The sequence below is a fragment of the Acomys minous genome (assembly GCF_964271855.1).
Source record: "Acomys minous genome assembly, chromosome: 19".
Classification (NCBI taxonomy): Eukaryota; Metazoa; Chordata; class Mammalia; order Rodentia; family Muridae; genus Acomys; species Acomys minous.
Genome location: NC_140499.1, coordinates 32,147,810 through 32,167,243, shown reverse-complemented (window position 1 = coordinate 32,167,243; position 19,434 = coordinate 32,147,810). Strand labels below are relative to the sequence as shown.

General features: G+C 44.1%; 1 protein-coding gene across 7 annotated transcripts in view; it reads left to right on the top strand.

Moving 5' to 3' along the window:
- Window positions 1–19,434, top strand: part of DCLK1 (doublecortin like kinase 1) — a 286,204-nt gene that overhangs the window by 129,013 nt on the left and 137,757 nt on the right. For all 7 annotated transcript variants that reach the window (XM_084768719.1, XM_084768720.1, XM_084768721.1 and 4 more), the window contains exon 4: window positions 6,769–6,868. In XM_084768719.1, the coding sequence (XP_084624845.1) occupies window positions 6,769–6,868 (100 nt within the window). The remainder of the gene's footprint in view (window positions 1–6,768; window positions 6,869–19,434) is intronic.

Sequence of the window (19,434 nt, the reverse complement as noted above, 5' to 3'; positions counted from 1 at the left end):
CTGCTTTTTTTTACACACCCTGGGGACTACCTGATACTAATAACCACAGTGTGCTGAGCCCTCCCAAATCAATTGTCAATCAACAAAGCACAGCACAGACTCACCTACCATTAGACAGGCCAATCGGATGGAGGTGTTTCCTTAATTGAGGTTCATCTCTCCCAGATGGCTCTAGCTTGTGCCAAGTAACAAAAACTAACTAGGAAAGCGGATACCCTGACCCCTGGCCAATAGCTTTCATCAGCACCCTCAATGGCTTTTGTCAGCACATTGTCTATAAGCACCTGTGAATTTTGAGGTGTTGAAGCACTGGTACCTTCCTAAGCACCATCCAAGAGAAACTGTCTCAATGAACAGGGAGCTTCCTTTGGATTTAAATTTCCAGAGATTAACCAAAGCACTGGGTAAGAACCAAATATCCATGGGTAGAACTGGAGCAGTGTGCCAGAAATGGATCAAATCCTTTCTGCCTGCAGGTGATGCGCATAGAATTTTGTTTCTAATGTAGGCATTCCAATGGGGGTACTCTCCTCAAAAGAGTACAGGCCTAAGAGCTGGTGACAGACGCCCACACCCCTGAGTCTCTGAGTTGAGACCATGGCTCATGCAACTCTCATGGTAGTCTGAGGAGAGAGAAGACTTGTAAATGATTCTTTACAGCTTCAAGCAGCAGAGCCAAAGAGAAGCCAGAGACATGGACCACAAGCGTATTTGTGTTTGTAACACCTATCAGCTTTGCACCAACTACAGGACTCAAATCTAAAGTATGCCTTTCGTCAAAATAGTAATGCTTAAAAAAAAATCCAGTATGGTGGAGGCAGAGGTAAGTGGATCTCTAAGAGTTGAAGGCAAGCCTGACCTACACAGTGAGACCCTATTTCAAAACAAAACTAAATAAAACCAAAAAGTCAGTCCTGACAGAATTCTTGTTCCAATAGCAGTAAGGTACATCCTTTTGTTACATCTTGCTCAAATCTACTTAGAAAAGAAGCCTGCGAGTGTGCTATCTAGGGCTATATAACCATGTTGTGTTCTGCCTTAGAAATTATTCATTTGAAGTAGGCTTATATTTGCATAATACTTATTTTTGAAAATAAAGACTTTTTTTGGCTCAAAAATAGCCAAAGTTTACTGAGACTTTATTTGGTTCCTATTCCTGATCTTTAGGCATTGGCTCCTCAAAGTGATTGATGTGATAAACTGAGGCCCAGGGAAGTTCACAGCTGAGTGGCAGAGCTGGGTTCAGTTATAAGCCACGTTCTTACCACTGCTATGCTCTTGAGGAATGTGCTAGAGCAGGCATGAATGTAGGGTGGAAGAAGGCAATGCCCAAGAGACACTGTTCTGCTCCGGCTGGATTTGAAAGCTTTATAAACAAAATTCATTTGAGGAAAAAGCAGACAAGAGATGGCAGACACCTCACCTCAGACACTTGATAAAACCACTAGAAAATTGAGTGGGTTACTTTTGGCAAGTTATTGATTCACAACAAACATTGTATTGGGAAGCTGTAAAGACCGTAAGTCTATAGACTAGAAAGACAAGAGAAAAAATTAGGACATTGATATTCTCCAGGCCATCAAATAAGTAATCAGTAAATGTTTATTGAATGACAACAGCTTCAGAGCAAGGTTGTGTCCCTTTGAATTGAAGGGGATGAGGAAGGTACGGCTTGAACCTTCAACTTGGTCCATAGGAAGGACTTAGACCAAGTCTAGGTGAGGGTGGATTCAAAACAGGTTTAATCTCTTTTTAATAGAAAAGAAAGCTCACAAGTAGGAAAGAATAAGCCCTTTGTCAGAGAAGAAAACCAATGGAAACACATTCATTTTAGAGCATAATCTACCAGTCCAGCCATCTAACGAACCATATCACAACAGTGTTTATTACTCATCAGACACTGGGTCACAGCTGGAGATCCTGACAGGTTGAGTTGGAGACAGATGTGAGGGAATCTGGAATGCCAGCTCTGAAAGACAAACTCTTTAAGTCGGTGATTATAAGCTGTTGATGGTTTCCAAGCTATGGAAAGAGAATTTGAAATTCTAGTAAAGAGTAGCAGAACAATAAAACTAAACAGGATGGATTGCAGAGAAGGCAGGGTCGGGTGGGGTGGGGATTCAGACTTCTACAAGAGCTAAATGCTGATATCCCTGGAGGGGGATGGGCTCCGGACAGACAAGATGACGGCAGCTATGAGGAGGAGGGCTGGAGCTGCCTGGGATTTGGAGATCTTGCAAGGAATCATCCCACAGCCAGAGTGAGACTGGGGAAGGGCAGACACTGGCAATCTCAGCTCTTGGAGAGCCGGTACGGGTAAGAGGCTGCTGCCAGTGAAATAGGAGGGCTTGGTCAGGAGTTCTTCATAGGCTGGGTACATCTCCTTTCCCAATCTTGGTATTTCTCCTTATAGCTGCCCTATCCTGGTAGATACTTGTGACAACAACTGAAAGGAGATTTCTTGGTAGATGAGGTCCACATTCATATTCCCCTGTAGCATGAAGCATGTTCTTTGCCCATGAATGTAACTTATATTTGAAAGCTGGTAACCAAGCTGGGTTTTGAGCAATACAGAGTTTTAAAATGGTTAACACTTCATATATAGATACATACATATATATGCGTGTGTGTGTGTGTGTGTGTGTGTGTGTGTGTGTGTGTGTATGATCAGATTATTATACAAAACTCATTTTACGTTTCTCTACTTTCTGTAACTCCTTGATGCTAGAATATTCAGAAATACCTCAAGGAAAATTCCCACACTGCATTTTCCAAAAGGAAATGGGGTATAAACTACCCCTGCTACTGTCTCATTAGATGGACTATATTACGGTGGCCTCTCAATCAAGGACAGGGTAAGAGAGTGTGGGTTATGGAAACACACTCTTTCCGCCCAGTGCACCTTTTCAACCTTTCATCTAAACCTCCTTTGCCCTCATCTCTTTTGTCACACAGCTTCTCACAAGGAATAGCTTTGTTTTTTAAATTTCTTCTGCTGAGCTTACTGCCATTTTGCAGTGGGATGTAGTAAACAGGAAAGAGGAAAAACTGTGTTAAAAAAAAAACACCTCTAGAGTGTCAGACAGTTCAACGCTTTGCTCACATTGATTCCATTCATCGGAGCTTGAACGGCAAATGAGTACATGTTACTTGACATTGGAATGACTTTTTCCCATGTCTTTTCTGCTGCGCGATGACAGATAATTTCTTTAGCAATCACTGTGTTCTTTTCATATGCCTGGAATCCTAGTGTTGGAAGGAACATCAAAAGTTCATCATGTTTCATCTCTCACTTGCCAGCAGAATTGTGCTTAAACTGTCCAACATGGACCATTGATTGTCTGTTGTGTTCTTTGAGCCTAAAGCTTGGAGAATGGCCATCCATAGGATGATGGAGGCACATTGCCTGCAACCTACTTACAACATGTTGTGGCCCTGCTGGTTCTCCACACACTTAGCAAAAACATACATACACGGTTGGATGTGGTTGGATAGTGACCTGACGTGACCTAATGAAAATGGTGGGATATGTAAAAAGGAGGGATACTTCCTTTAGAAAACAACATTTTTGATCTATAAGAAATTTTGTGTATGTGTATATGAGTGTATTTTGGGCATATCTGTATGGATGGATACATATACACATGTTTGTTGAGACCAGACTATCCTTGGGTACCATTTCTCCTCCAGGCACCCTCTGTCTTGCTTTCAAGCTTCTCAGTTAGGGCTCTACATACCTCTGCTTACCCAACATTGGGATTATAGGTAGTCAACTGTACTTGGCCTTTAAAAAATGTCTTCTGGGGATTAAACTTGAGTCCTTGTGTTGCACCAAGCACTCTATAGGCTGGACTATATCTCCTCAGCCCACAACCAGAGATTTAAGGGGGGAAATAAATCACATTATTTGGCCCAGAACTTGACATGCTTTATTTTCATCATAACAGTTTCAGTAAATAATCTAGTACTTAAATATTGCTAGCAAATTATGACTGCCTGGGGAGAGTAGGTAGTAGGCCTTCCCTGTGCATTCCTTGGGTTCTGTGTTTTAGTTTGTCTGTGTTATTTTAAGACTGCATCCTACTGTGCAGCCCAGGCTGGTCTTAAACTCATAGTCTTCTTACCTTAGCCTCCCAAGTGCTGGCACTGGAGTTGTATGCCAAGATGCCTAGCACCTGGTCTTTTAAAAGATTCTGAGATCTTTGACCTGTGGTTGCCAATAGATGTCCCAAGGGGGATTTGGGAACACTGTATATGTGCTGCCAAGGAAAAAACAGTTCTGGATTCAGGTGTAAGAATCTTGGTTTTCTGTTTGGGCTTGGGTACACTTTAACACATTAAGAATATTTGAACCTGTATACACTGGATAAACTCAATGTCACATTTGGACATAGGACCTCCAATTACATAAGCTCTATTCACCACCCAGTTTTTAAGGACATACTGTACCTTGGGGACTAGTGTTCCATTTTGCCTGAGCGAGAGCCCAAGCCTAACTCATTTTTGTATATCTGTGCCATAAGCTATCTTACATCTGCCATCCATTCACTGGAAGCATAGACATATTAAAGGGATATGCCTTGCAAATGGTTTAATGAATGACATCGACACCCGTAGAGAAAGACAAAATATCCAGATAAGTGAGGTCAACACTGGAATGAGAGAGAGAGAGAGAGAGAGAGAGAGAGAGAGAGAGAGAGAGAGAGAGAGAAGGAATGTGGAGGACATACTCTATCATCCTAAGTTGGAAATTCAGTCATCCTAATACTGTGCTTGTGATGCAACCCTTGGTCTCCACTCCTTTAAATGATCTATCCTCACAAGCTTTCAATGGCAACAAAAGCACTTACAGCACCATCTAATCTATATTTAATGTTCATCACCAAACCACTGGAGAAATTTCCTCTAAAAAAGCACAGCCAAGGCATTATTTGGAAATGAGACATCTTGAAAGACCCTCAATCACCCGCATGCCACTGCATCTGGGTTGCAAAGAATGCTGTATTCTCTCTACTCACCGCTCCGAGTCCCACAGCTTATGTGATGTGACACACTAGCGCTACCAAAGACCGACAAAGACACAAAACCCCAGCGGCACCCATAGCTGAACATAACAATCACCACAGGGCATCGGCGTCACACTCTCCACATGCATTTTTCTTTGGTGCCCAAGCACCAGGAGGAAAATGCCATTCAAAAGGCTGTTTTGTAAGCTCTGCCCTGTTGTGTTTTGCTGTCAACTGGATACACCTAGTAAGGGGAAGCCTCATCTGAAGAATTAACTCCAACAGCTTGGCCTGTGGCCATGACTGTGGGGAGTGCCATCCTTAGGTGGGCCTGGGCTCTATAAGAAAGGTGGCTGTTTGAGCCTGGGAGCAAACATGTAAGCAGTGATCCTTCAGAGTCCCGACTTCAGTTCCTGCCTCCTGCCTCCCGCCTTGCCTTCCCTTCATGAAGGGATATAACTGCAAGCCAAATAAAGCCTTTCTTCCTCCAAGTTGCTTTTGATGGGTGTCTTACAGTTACAGAGACGTGAACTAGAGCCATCATATGATTCGCCCACATAGTGAAAGGAAATTGGGACTAGACAGGATGGAGCGGCCTTCCAGCATTTAGCATAGCCTGTGCTATGAACAAACACTGTAGAAGCATCTCCAAGCTTGACAGTGAGTCATCCTGACTACAAGTCACTGCAAAGTGACATTTACCTCAAAGTTCTCATTTGGGAGTAGATTGCGTCAAGTCCCTTTTATTTGTTTTTGAGATAGAATGTCACTGCGGTATTCAGACTGGCCTCGAAGTCAAACTGGTGGCCCTCCATACTCAGCCTCCCCCGTGCATAGATGACAGACACATGAAACCACATCTACTTTAATTTTTTCTTTCACCTGACAGTGAGAAGTTTGTGGTGGGGTGCGTGGAGGTGGAGGGGAAGGGAGAAGGTCATGATGGCCCCAGGCTATAATCTCAACACTAGGGTGGTTCAGGCAGGAGGATAGACAGTTCAAGGCGAGCTTGAGATATATTGTGAGACACTGGGCCAATCAAACAAACAAGGGCTGAAGACATAACCCAGTGGCTGAATGTCAGTCTAATATGTACCAAACCTGGGGTTTGATCCCCAGTATTGAAGAATAGCTGGGTGGGGGCGGGGTGCTGACAGTTTCAGTGTTTGGCACAGCATGAAGAAAAGGACACGGAGTTTCTTTAGTGTTTGTATCCAAACCTCACCAAAGTTTCTTTTCAAATTCTCCCTGTTCTAAGGATTTCAGGTTTGTTTCACCTAGAGATGGAATGGGCCTACAACTTATTATTACTGTTTTTCTCAGTGAGTGTCATGAGCACAGAACACTGTCTATTACCGGCAAAAGCATGTCTGCTGTTAAAAGCATGCACTGGCTCTTGTAGCTGTTGGATCTCATATTCAGAAGCTGGGAGGTGGAGGTGGGGGTTGGGGGGGGGACTCCAAGCTCTGAGTAGCTGAATCCACAGTATTATGGAAACAAAGAGCTCTTACCTCATAGCCTGTTGATGCATCCAGTCATAAATGTGACAGTTACCGGGCTAGTCGCCTTTTCCGCTTTCCTGCAGACCTGGGACTAACTCGTTCCTTACTGATAACAGATGCCGGAGCCCAGCCTTTGAAATCCCACTGTTGATTCCATTAGAGGAAAATGGCTTTATGCAGAGGTCTATAGGGTGGGGGGAGGTGGTGTTGTGATCCTGGTGTGTGGACCCCTGGCTGAGTACCATGCTTTTCTCTTGTAGGTGATGTGCCTTCAGGACTTTTTTGGTGACGATGACATTTTTATTGCATGTGGACCAGAGAAGTTCCGTTACCAGGATGATTTCTTGCTAGATGAAAGTGGTAAGAAAAAAAAAAAGTTCAAAACCAGAGGAAATTTGAGGCAGCTTTTCAAAATGAACTGCACCGGGCCAAGATTATGTCAACTCCAAAGCCACCAAATCAGTTTCAGATCCTCTACTGCCTTGTCTTTCCTATATCTTGAATTTCTTTGATTTTTTAAATATAGAAAACAGATGAAATGATAATTGAAAAGGTTAATCCATTTGGAAGAATATATCCTAGTGGCTAATTTATAGCCATTTAATAACTAAACTGATGCTTTACAGAGAGCCACAGTGTGGAATTCTATGCTTTTCATTATATATTTTTCTAAAAAGTTTATAGTGGATGGATTTGTAATCATAAAATCACTGAGTATGCTTCTAGACTCTGCTTTCATGTGGCTTCCTTTAATTCCTGGGAAAGCAGTTTGGTGCCTTTTCTCCCTAAAGTACATTGGAATTTATGTGTCATTAACATCTGTGAAGTGTCAAGATGGTAGCTTCCTTCCATTAATGAACTAACTGTGACCCTTGGCCATTGATAAAGAGGGGGAGAGTTGATAAAGAGGGAGGTGGTACTGATAAATGGGGAAATTAATGTAAAAGGCTATAATTTTCAGAATGATTTTTGGGGTTACTGGGAGTCATCTTAGAATCTTACAGTATACAGGTAAGATAATCGCTAAGAACATTCTGCCTTGATAATTTTACTTCTAACTTAATTAGGGACTATTAAATAGCTACTGACACTTCAAACTCCATCTAATTGGAGAACTTTTTGAAGTAATAAGTGACTTTGTTGTTGCTACATTGACAAAATCGATGGACAGCCTCGAATCACTTAAGATAATGGCAGGTATTGCCCTGTCCTGGCCTCTTCCAAAAGCTTCAGTTACATGCTCACATTGGATCAATTCTATGTGGTGTACTGATGGGCCACATATGGGCTTTTTTTCAGTGACAGATCACAGACGCAGTGGCGTCCCATGACAGTACAGTGCTCATTAACTAAACTATATGATGCTCCCGCCATACTAGCTCACCTAAGCATGCACGTCACAAAGCACACCCTCATCATTAAGCAGCACAACAGAATCAGTGATATGCACTTAGACACTTACTAACTCACAACGTAGGGAGCATAGGCAAAGAGAGCTGCCCTCTGTCATGAAAACACCAAGTGCTCAATGCAAGTACATAAAGATGACATGGATGTGCCAGATGACAAGATTTATTTTGGCACGGGGTCTTAACTGGAGAAGTACTTTGGCATCTCTTTCCCTCCAAATAAGTTTACTCCAACTATATTTCATTTTTATAACTGATACTCATGTCCTCTTGGGGCAAGGATTTACGTATGTGTATCACTCACAACACCTGCTCAGAGAAGACAACATCCCATCCCGTTTAAGGATAAAGCGGCTTTGCTGTTATGCAGAACAAGCAAATGTTTCCAGTCAGAATGCAGAGCTGACAGCACGGGTTCTGAGAAAAATAAATGGCCTTGACTTTCAATTTAAAGAAAATGGCTGCTTTTGATAGAACGGCCTGAGGCGCCAGATGTGTTCTGAAATTGGTGCCCACTTGCTGCTTTGAAACAGAGAGCAGCCTGCCAGGCTTGAACCGAAGGACCGCTTGCTTTCAAATCAGCAGAGGTGGGTGCCGGTATGCTACAGCTCCATTCCCTTTATCCAGCCATTGGGTTGACTTCAGCCCATTTCTCTCACCTCACCCATCTTGGGAAGCCACACATCTGGCTGGTCCACTGCTGCTGATGTAGTAATGACATTGGCTCAGCCCGGGAGCTTCAGCCACCCACCTCCTCAGGCAGGTAGACTTTCTGCGAAGTACAATGGAAAACTGCCACAAGACATCTTACCAGGTCCCCTCTTTATCAAGAGACATATGGGAGTGTAGCTCCGTGACAGGGCTTTTCCTTGCTTTGTTCCCAGCCACGTTAAAGAAAAGACAAGTTGGAGGCTGGAGAGATTGCTCAGTGGTTACCAGAACTGGCTGCTTTTTTTTTTTTCAGAGGACCTGGGCTTGTCTCCCAGCAACCACAACATGGCTCACAGTCATCTGCAACTTCAGTTGTGGAGGACCCAATACCTTCTCTGTCCTCCAGGGGCACCAGAGACATACGTGGTCCATAGACATACATGTAGACAAAGCACTCATGTGCATATAAATAGAAAAATAAGGAAAAGTATGTTAAAAGAAAATACAAGTGTGCATATGCACACACACTCACACGGACGTGAACACAGACATGCACATGTATGCACACATACACACATGCACACATATTCACATACACTAGCCATTTTTTGACACCTGACAGGGCTTTACAAACCATTCTGTTGAGTTCCTCATCTCTCTTCTTCTGATAAATACAATATACACTACCCAATTCTCCGTGTGGAACGCAGTTACTGTGTAACTTGTCTTCCCCCATTCGAGAAGAAACACGTGGGCACAGGATGGGGGAAGGAGAGTCGACTAAAGAAAAAGAAGTCTAAATTGAGGGTTTTACTTCCTTAGATGAACTTACCCAGAGTCTAAATTCACACGCCGACAACTGCAATTTTCCTGGTGCTTGTACAGTGTGTTCTGAACTAATGTGTTAGAATTTGAATCTTTTTATAAATTCTCTGAGTGTGATCTAACTCAGTTCACTTGCACTTACTAAGCAGTATCTGAGCACTGATGTTGTATGTGGTCAGTTTTACAGTAAACTTCCTTAAAGATGTGTGGTGATGGGTGTAGACATCTTCAGAATTAATATTTTTCTTGGTGCAGAACCACAGTTGGTTTAATGGTATCAGGAAGCGGCCTTGTGCAGCAAGGCAGTGCTTTTATTTTATCTTTAGAAATTAACGTGGTGTGCTTGGAATTAGGAAGGACACATTCCCCCCCTCCCCAAGCACCACTAGCAAGCCCCCAAAGATGTCTGCTCAAGGCCTCTTCAATGAAGATACATGCCATAACAGATATGTATTTCCCAGGGCCACATGGGAGCAGGGGCAATATCGGAAAGGAACATCCCAAAATACTCGTTCTTTCCATCTTCTCATGCTACGTGCGCACTTTCCTTGTTCTAATTCAGAACGTAACCATTTTAGCAAAGTGCCATCCATCAAGAGAGTCGCAGCACCTTCCAAATGGTGGCCACAGTGCTATATATAGAGGCCAGCAGAGCCCTGCAGATCCATCCTTGTGGCACCTGCTCTCTGATTTAGAATAGGGAACCATAGTGAGGGAAGGTGCTGAGTTAGAGACAGGAAGCTCAGTGCGGTGTTGCTTAGACACTGATGACAGTCCAGTGAGTAGGCATTCATAAGTGGCAGTTTGTTTGAGTAGTGTCTGTCTAGCCCACATAAACTCCTTAGTGACGAGCCTGGCCTAAAGGTCACCTTCTTATCTACCGACTCACCTGCGAAGTGGGTTTCTTCAGCTACTCGTCACGTGGTCTCGTCATGGGTGGCTCACCACTGTCCAGCCAACTATCTGCTTGAGAGCCACAATTTCTCTTATTTTTTTTTTCTGAGATCTTCAATCTCATGCCAAGAAATCATTATTAGAGTCTTATGTACTTTTTTTTCCCCCTCTGTACTTTTGTTAGTTCCCTAAGGCTGCCCCACAGACTAGATGGTTGGAGTAACAGAAATTATAAGGAATGATCTTGAGTGTTGCCATCACAAAATTGGGAAATGCTTTTGTTTACTTTTAAATGATTTCATATACGTACACAATGTATTTTAGCTATGTTTGCAAACTCCCCCGCCTTTCTAGGTCTTTCCACTCATGTCTCCCTCCCAACTTCATTGACCTATAAAAACTGAGGTGGTGTGTGTGCTAATTACCCTGACTTGATCACTCCAAATTGCATGCGAGACACCACATTACATTATACCCCAGAAATACCTTCAATGTTATGTACCAACTATAAATGTGAGGAGGAAAACCCAGATGCCTATTGTATTGCTGCTACCGAGACAAAAAGTCCATAGTGATGTCATGGGTAGAGAATTGTCTGCTGGGAAGTACAAGGCAGAATCATGTTCTGAGTCTTGTCATTAGTGGTATTGTTGGCAGTCCTTCATCCCTCTCCTTGTGGGAGCATCCCTTTATGCTGTATCCTCCTTCCCTGCCTGCCACTGTGTTTATCTTACTTCTCTCTTCCAACAAGATCACTGGCTGTTAGGTAAACGTCCATCCTCATCCAGGATGATGACCTTCCCTTACCTTGAGGACATCTTCAAAGGTCCTCTCTCCAAATGACTTCACAATTCACAGGTATCAGAAGATGAGATCCAAACATGGCTTTCTGGGGGAAACTATTTCAACCCACAACAGAAAGTGGTGAGAGCCATCCAGATATTAATCTAACCAAATGTATTTTCTCTAATTTTTAAAATATCTTATAGCTGTTGTAAGGGAACTGAGTGTGTATGTGTGCATCATGTTTATGCAGTACCCACAAAGGCCAGAAGAGGGCATTAGATTCCCTAGAACTGGAGTTACAGATGCTTTCGAGCTACCTCGTGGGTGCTGAGAACTGAACCCAGCTCGTGTGCATTAGCATCAAGTGGTCTTAACCACTGAGACATATCTTCAGCCTTCTGAGTGTCTTTCATTCCACTGCCCTTGGCACTGTGCAGTGATAACAACGTGTATAGCAGCAGAGCTATGAGCAGAGCTGTCACTGTCCCTCATACAACGAGCTGGAAAAATGCTGTCAGGGAATTTCAGCATCATATTGGATAGGGACCCTTTGATACCTTTTTGTCTAAGTTAAGAATGAGTGTTCTGACAGGCAAGGGACTTGTGTGTCCCCTGCACCGACTTGCCTGCCTAAAAGATATTGATGTATAGATGATGTCCAATGATCTCTATCCAAATTGCCTCTTAGTTTCCTGCAAGTAGGGGCTGTCCTTGTCTGCTGGTCATCCCACCACAGGCTCTCTCTATGTGGCTTATCAGAGTTAGAAATGTTCGTCTGACCATGCTAAGGTGAGTGGTTGAAGTCCTCCAGGAGGGAAACAAGGAGTCTAGAATATCAGAAAGTAAAATGGAATCAGTATAAACAAGAGTCTGTGCTCTATGGAGTCATGGAAGGAAAAGGCAGGCAAAGCCAGCTCCCAAGCTGCTAACTGCGCTTGTCGGCCAGGAACACGTCAGTATTCTCAGCTGTATGTGAAAATTGCTATTCATTGACTGCCGGCTTAATGTCTAATGAGAGATTTGGTCCATTTCCTGTGTGCACCGTGTGTCTACATTTCAAGTCTTCTTACTGACGCAAACGAGATGGATCAAAAATTAAATATATACCTGTCTACACAAAAGCAGTCATAGAACTAAATAGAACAAAGATATACTTAACTAAGCTTTGGTGACTGTACAGTATTCTACTTAGAAAAAAAAACATGTGTGTAGGTGCTTTGTTTCCCTGCATGTCTGTGCATCACATGCATGCAGTGCCTGTGGAGACCAGAAGAGAGAAGTGAGTCCCCTGGAACTGGAGCTACACGTGGTTGTGAGCAGCCTGTGGGTGCTAAGAACTGAACCCGGTCCTCTGTAAGAGCCATCTCTCCAGCCCTCTTACATTTGTCTTGAGACACGATCTCATTATGCAGGCTAGACTGGCCATGAACTCACTGTGAAGCTCAGGATGGTCTTCACCTTGACCTTTTCATGCCTGAGCCTCCAGAGTGCTGGGATTAGAGGTATCTGTCACCACGTTAGGCTATAAAAGCTGAAGATTTTTCTAAGATCTTTGAAGTGTGTGTGTGTGTGTGTAGGTGTGTGTGTAGGTGTGTATGGTGTGTGTTTGTGCATGTGTGTAGGTGTGTGTAGGTGTATGTAGTGTGTGTTTGTGCATGTGTGTAGGTGTATGTGTAGGTATGTGTGGTGTGTTTGTGTATGTGTGTAGGTGTGTGTGTTTGTGCATGTGTATAGCTGTGTGTGTAGGTATGTGTGTGCGTGTAGGTTTGTGCATGTGTGTAGCTGTGTGTGTAGGTATGTGTGTGCGTGTAGGTGTGTGTAGGTGTATGTAGTGTGTGTTTGTGCATGTGTGTAGGCGTGAGTAGGTGTGTGTGTGTGTGTGTGTGTGTGTGTGTGTGTGTGTGTGTGTGCATTCACATACATAGTCTCACCTCAGCAGAACATCAGTCCAGCTTTCCCCCAGACCTAACTATCAGGAATGCAGTGTCTTCCTGGGTACGAGAATCTTTCTAGGCAGGACATTTCCACAGCTTCTCATTAAGACTCCCATGGTGTTGGGTACCCATGGCCTGTTGGTACATGTTTCTGTAACTGTTACATCTTGACCATTTTTATGAGTTCATGACTGAATGAGATGACGGAAATTGTATAGGCACCATTCATCATAGTGACCTCCATCACTTTCCTAATAGTGCTAATAGGGCTAAAACTGACACTTTCAGAAATAGAGTTGGGCTAGCCTCAGAAGGCATAGGTCTCCCTCAAGCTCTGGATCTTTCTGTCTTTGTGGTGTCTTTTGCCTTGCATCATGTTTCCTATGCTGTATCTGCCCCTCCTGGGCTGAAATGAACCTCAAATTAAATGCTGTCAGAGTACCTCCGAACACCCTTGCCCCACTGAAACAAGGCCCTAGATGATTGCAGTCAGACTCAGACTGCAGTGGCGCATGCCTGTAATTCCAGTACTCAGGAGGCAGAGGCAGGCAGATCCCTGTGAGTTCAAGGCCAGCTTGGTCTACAAAATGAGTGCAGGACAGCCAGGGCTACACAGAGAAACCCTGTCTCCAAAAACAAACAAACAAAAAAACAAAAAAACAAACCAAAAAACACCACAGAACAAACAAACAAATATAAAACCAGTTAGACTTTGAAAACTAACAGCCTTCAAGGTTCCAGACTTTGGGAGGTGTGTGTGTGTGTGTGTGTGTGTGTGTGTGAGAGAGAGAGAGAGAGAGAGAGAGAGAGAGAGAGAGAGAGAGAGAGAGAGAGAGAAAGAGAGAGAGAGAGAATAATATACATCCATGTTAGTTTGGGTTCATAAGCTCTCCAGTGATCCCACTGCTCCATTCCGGATCTGGTGATAATTGAAAGTCACATATTCATTGAAAATACTGAGAAAAATGAAGTTTAGATAAAGGCCAGGCTTCCCTGTAACGTGGCTTGAAGCTCCTGCTATCAAAATTCTCCATTTAAACAATTCATTTATTCAATGGACTATTCAATTTATAGACATATTATGCAGTAGGAGGTGTGCAGGAGCAAACAGCTGAGAGTAGTAAGCCATCTGATATGACGTCTCATACTAACCTTGAACGTTGCTCACACTTAAAGCTAGCAGAGGCTATTCAGCATTGAACTTTGACCCAGAATAATAAGCATTTCTTCTGCTTCTCGTGGGTTTTATGCCCTTGGGAGAGTATAATGTTAAAGTGACTAGTGGCTCCCAACAGGCCAACGGTTCTTCATAGCTTTAATTGGGTCATGAGGCTGGTTTGAAATGAGTCTTGTGGGCAGATTTCTCCCAGATGTACAATTTTACTGTTTCAGAAGTTATTTCTAGGAATGAATAGGCTAACAAAAATTGTCTTCTTAGAGGAGCATGTCAAATCTGGGGTGCTCATTCTTTATTTTCCATTGTGTTGGTTTGTAGAAATTCAGCCTGGTATTTGAAGTGGAAAAGTCGGGTCATCTGAGTTCTCTGAATAGAGGACTTGAACGCTGGTGGGCTCTTGCTCCCATTTGCCTCTTGGCAATTAAAATTTTATTTTATTTTTAATTAGTTTGTTTTGATTTTAGGGTGTTTTTTTTTGGTGTCTGTGTGTGTGTGTGTGTGTGTGTGTGTGTGTTGGGTTTTGGTGTTTTTCACTTGTTTTTCTTGTTTTGTTTTTGAGACACAGAAAGAGGGAGAAAGAATTGACCATGAAGCTGGGTGGGTAGAGACGTGGGGGAGGGGCTGGGAAGAGTGGGGGAGGGGCTGGGAAGAGTGGGGGAGGGGCTGGGAAGAGTGGGGAGCGGAAGGAATAGAAGCAAAATATATTGTATAAAAGTGCTCACATAAAAATCTAAAAGAAAACCTCAAGCGAGTGCTAAAAAACGTTCTTGACCACAAGTATGTTTCTTGTGGGTAGAAGTATAAGGCTTCTTGGAGCACAGTGATGTTGCCTGCTACACTGTGGAACTGTGTGGGGTGGGTGTTTTGTTTTGGAGACTGAATCGCTAGTCAAGCACAGGCTAGTCCATTTGTTGGCTACAACCACAGGCTAGTCCATTTGCTGCCACAAGAACAGTTTCTACATCCGAAGCCCGGGCACTATACAACGCATGTCATCACATCTTTACACTTGTCTCTTTGGTCCTGATGGTCCCCGATGGCCGTCTTCTGACTGTAGGTAGTAACTGACAGAAAAGCCGGCAGAGTACAGTACCACGCATGAATCCTTGAAGGATGAGCCTCAGCGTTCATGTCGTCCGCTCTTCTGCTTTACAGAAGTCCTCTTCAGAGCACGGCAGCAGGTGCCCTACCCTCCTCGGTGGCAACCCTCTCTGAATGACACCCCCAGTGTTAAACAAGGCCAATCCCATCTATCCCCTAGGAAAAATAACTTCTTCATTCTTATTGAATGAAAATTTGTCTTTTCTAGCATCGACTCACTCTCCTAGACTTGGCCCTTCCAGGTGAAAACCACCTTGCCTGTCCAGATCTGGAGGGAGCCTCCCTCCAAGCGCAGGAGAATCAAAATCGTTCACTATGAAATTGCACTCTTCTTTCCTTCAGGGAAATGCCTCCAAATTCTCGCCCCCAATCTTTTCTTATCTAGCAAAGGAAGGTGGAGCCGTGACTGCTCTTATCTTGGCCTCTGTTGTTCTGTGATTTCATCTTCCCAGCATTCCTCCCGCATTGGTCTAGAGGATTATTAGCCAAGTCTCCTTTCTTCCCTTGGCCCATAGCCAATCCCAGGTTCCTTCTGTCCTTCAGGTGCCCTTCATCCATCTCTGCCAGCTCTTCAAGTCAGGGATGCTGATTTTCTTTGTCAAACTGCTAAAAAAAAAAAACCAATAAATTACCATCCTCAAAGCCTTCCTTGTTCTGACTTACTTTTTTTTTTTTTTGTAATAACTTGGAGCTACTAGTACAGTAAACACAAAAGATTGTGGGATTTTTGTCAACTTTTTGACCTGCTCCGTTTTTGATCTGGGCTGGTTCACCCCCTCATTAGGCAAACCTGGTAGTCCCTGCTCCTGGGAGGCACCATATTGATGCCGAACTTAGTGATGACACCCGATCGGCATAGCACACTACAGCCTAGAACTCCTGGACTCAAGCAAGCCTCCCGTCTCAGCCTCCTGAGTAGCTGGGACCACAGGCATACCCCATGTGCCCAGCGGTTCAACTTTTTAAAAACTGTCCCTCATTGGCCTTTTAGATTTGTCAGCTTGCTCCTAAGATGATAAAAATGTCCTGGATTGCTCTAACTCAGTGCGCTGGCTGACTCAGAACTGCAAGCATGTAGTTTTATACAACAAACCTTTGTCCTCTTCTTCTTCTTTTTCTTCTTCTTCTTCTTCTTCTTCTTCTTCTTCTTCTTCTTCTTCTTCTTCTTCTTCTTCTTCTCTGAGACAGGGTTCCTCTGTGTAGCCTTGGCTGTCCTGGACTCACTTTGTAGACCAGGCTGGCCTCAAACTCACAGCGATCCACCTGCCTCTGCCTCCCTAGTGCTGGGATTAAAGGCGTGCACCACCACTGCCCAGCTCACAGTGGAACTTCTTTTCCCATACTTTCAGAGGGTTCGATCTAGGAAAGCCCTTTTCCATGGAATGATGGCAGAGTCCCTGATTTCTCTGTGTTCTACTCACTAGCTCCCTGATGCGCCTGCTCCCTCTTGAACAGTGTAATATGGGCAATGGGACAGGCAAGGGGGAAGGAGAGGGGAACACCCTCAATGATTATGCTATGATTCCTAAAATTCCCCAGGCAGTCCCTGCTTTTTAGGGGTTCTTCATGGACTCTGACCGTCTCCAGCCTTCTTCCCCGATGTGTGGCAGTCAGTGTCTTCCAGATTTGACTGTTACTGCTTCAGTGTGTATTTTCTAAAGCACTCCTCTCCCTATGATCCTCTTGGGCAGAATCTAAGTGAGCTCCATGCAGACTCAGATCCATTGAGTCACCCAACCATCCTGTGTCCTAACCAACAGGCCACCCATTACAGCCAGGCGTCCTTTGCTACAAAATGCTCAGGGGAAAGTAAAGCGTATAAACCGCCTCCTCCCTCCACTTCTACCATTACCCACTGTTCATGGATAATTCCCACCCAGGGCTTCCTTCTTCTGTGAAAGCCTTGTAGGATGCAGAAGAGCACCACCTCTGCTCTGGAGTGGGGGCGCTCACATCACAGTTGTCTGAGAACTCTCCACATAGGGCTGCGTGGTAGAGCACTTTCCTAGGAAGTGCAAGACTCCACTGCCCACATCACTAAAAACCTATGCTAAAAAGTAAAGTCCATCTTGAAGATCCTGCTCTCTCTCCCAGGGCTTAAGCCTTTGGCCGCCTTGAAGTGGATAACAGGCCAAAAGCCCATGAGTCTATAGCTGCTTCAAAATGTCTGAAATGTGACCCAGCTCGGAGTTCATTTTGGGATCTGGTGTTTTGCTTCCTTGGACTCTGGATGAAACATCCACTTTGTGTGTGCGTGCGTGCGTGTGTGTGTGTGTGTGTGTGTGTGTACACGCGTATGTGCATGCAGGTGCCCCAAAGACAAGAAGGTGTCAGATCTCTTGGATCTGGACTTAGAGGCAGTTGTGAGCCCCTGGCATGAGTGCTGGGGACTGAGCCCAGGTCCTCTGCATGAGCAATGACGGCTCTGAACCACTGAGCCACCTCTCCATCCATGAAACTTCGGTTTTGGTCTGTGATTGGCTCCCACACTTGCCACATATTTGGTAATCCAATAAGTAAGGCAGGCCCTTGGGTCACTGTATTGGATATTCTTTTCTCCTTTATCATTCACTTTTTAAATAGCGTATGCCATTTTTGATGACTTCCGCCTTGAAATTCTGTCTCCTTCATGGTGTTCTGTAATCCAGGCCATTGCTTTCCTGCCTGCTTCTGAGCTTCTTCCAGCTTAGCTCTTTGCCATATACCTTTAGTGACTGTTCCCTGGGACTCATTCTGCATCCCTTTTTTTTTTCCTACTTAATTACTCTGCTCCTAGCCAAGTTCATCTGCTTTAATGGCTTCAGCAATGATGGTGATGGTCCACAATGATGGTGACAAATGGCAGCCAGATGGTAAGCAATAAGCAGAGCCCTTTGAAGTATGTGTAATTTTCCCCCATTTTACAATTAAGGAAATTAAGGCTTGGAGATGATAATTTGTCTGAGGCCACACAGCTAGCTAGGAGAGAAGGCAGAGTTCAAACTCAAGTCTATTTTCACTTGACAGTGAATTCCTAACCTCTAAATTCACTGACCACCTCCATCTACACCTCTAGACTTGCTTCCTCACATGAGCTAACTCATGTGTCCATACACCCAACTCTCCAGCTGAACTTACCCATCATTACAAGGCCACAGAGACTTCAATACATCCCACCGAATGGAACTAACAACCAAGTGGTCAGCTTGTAACATGCTCCTGGTTTCCAGGGCAGTGTTCTGGCATTAGCGTTCTCTGAACCAAAGGTCGGAGAACCAAAATTCAGAGCCTGGAGCCATCTGTCCTCAGCCCTGACAGCCACTCTTTAAAGCCAGGTCCTTGTCCACTCAGCAGAACACAGTCAGTGTCTGAGCTCCTCCAGCTCCTGCTTGGGCTGTTGGAAAGATGCACAAACCTGCTTAGGTCCAGTCTTTCAAGAGCCCATGCCTTATTTAGGCAGAATGACTCTCCTGGGGCTTTTTTTTTCCTTTTAAAGATCACTGAACGTCCAGACTCGTTGGCACACTAGTAAAGGTGTTTCCTAACTTTCTCCCCTCCCTTCCAGTTGCTGCCATTATTTAAGACCCTTATCTGTCCAGCCCAAGGGATATGTGTTGGTTTCCTCAGTGCCACCACGTCTCTACATCTCCACCTTAGGCCATACTGTCCCCAAATCCTGGGACATCCCTTCTCACTCACCTAAATGCCCCTCGTCCTTTGACAAGTTGAGTTCTTTATACAGCCTTACCTTGTCCCTTTGGCTTGTCTCACCCCCTAAGCTCCTCTTCTTTTTGTAGCAATTTTTGTTCCATTTCTCTTTTAAAGCATTTTGCTGATTCTGCCTCACACTACGGGCCTTTCTAAAAGCAGTGAACAGTTTATATTTATCACATTCACCTTTCAGGGGAAAAAAAAACCACTATAGTGTTTGTTTTCTAAATAAAACCAGATAGTTAAGTAGTTGCTCAAGGTCGTTGCATTTATGTGCTCCAGATAACTATCAATACTTTCCTAAGATCTGTGTGTTTGTGTGTAGTTGTATATGTGTGAGAGAGAGGGAGAGAGAGAGAGACAGACAGAGAGAGAGAGAGAGACAGACAGACAGACAGACACACACACACACACACACACACACACACACACACGCACACACACAGATAGAGAGGGGGA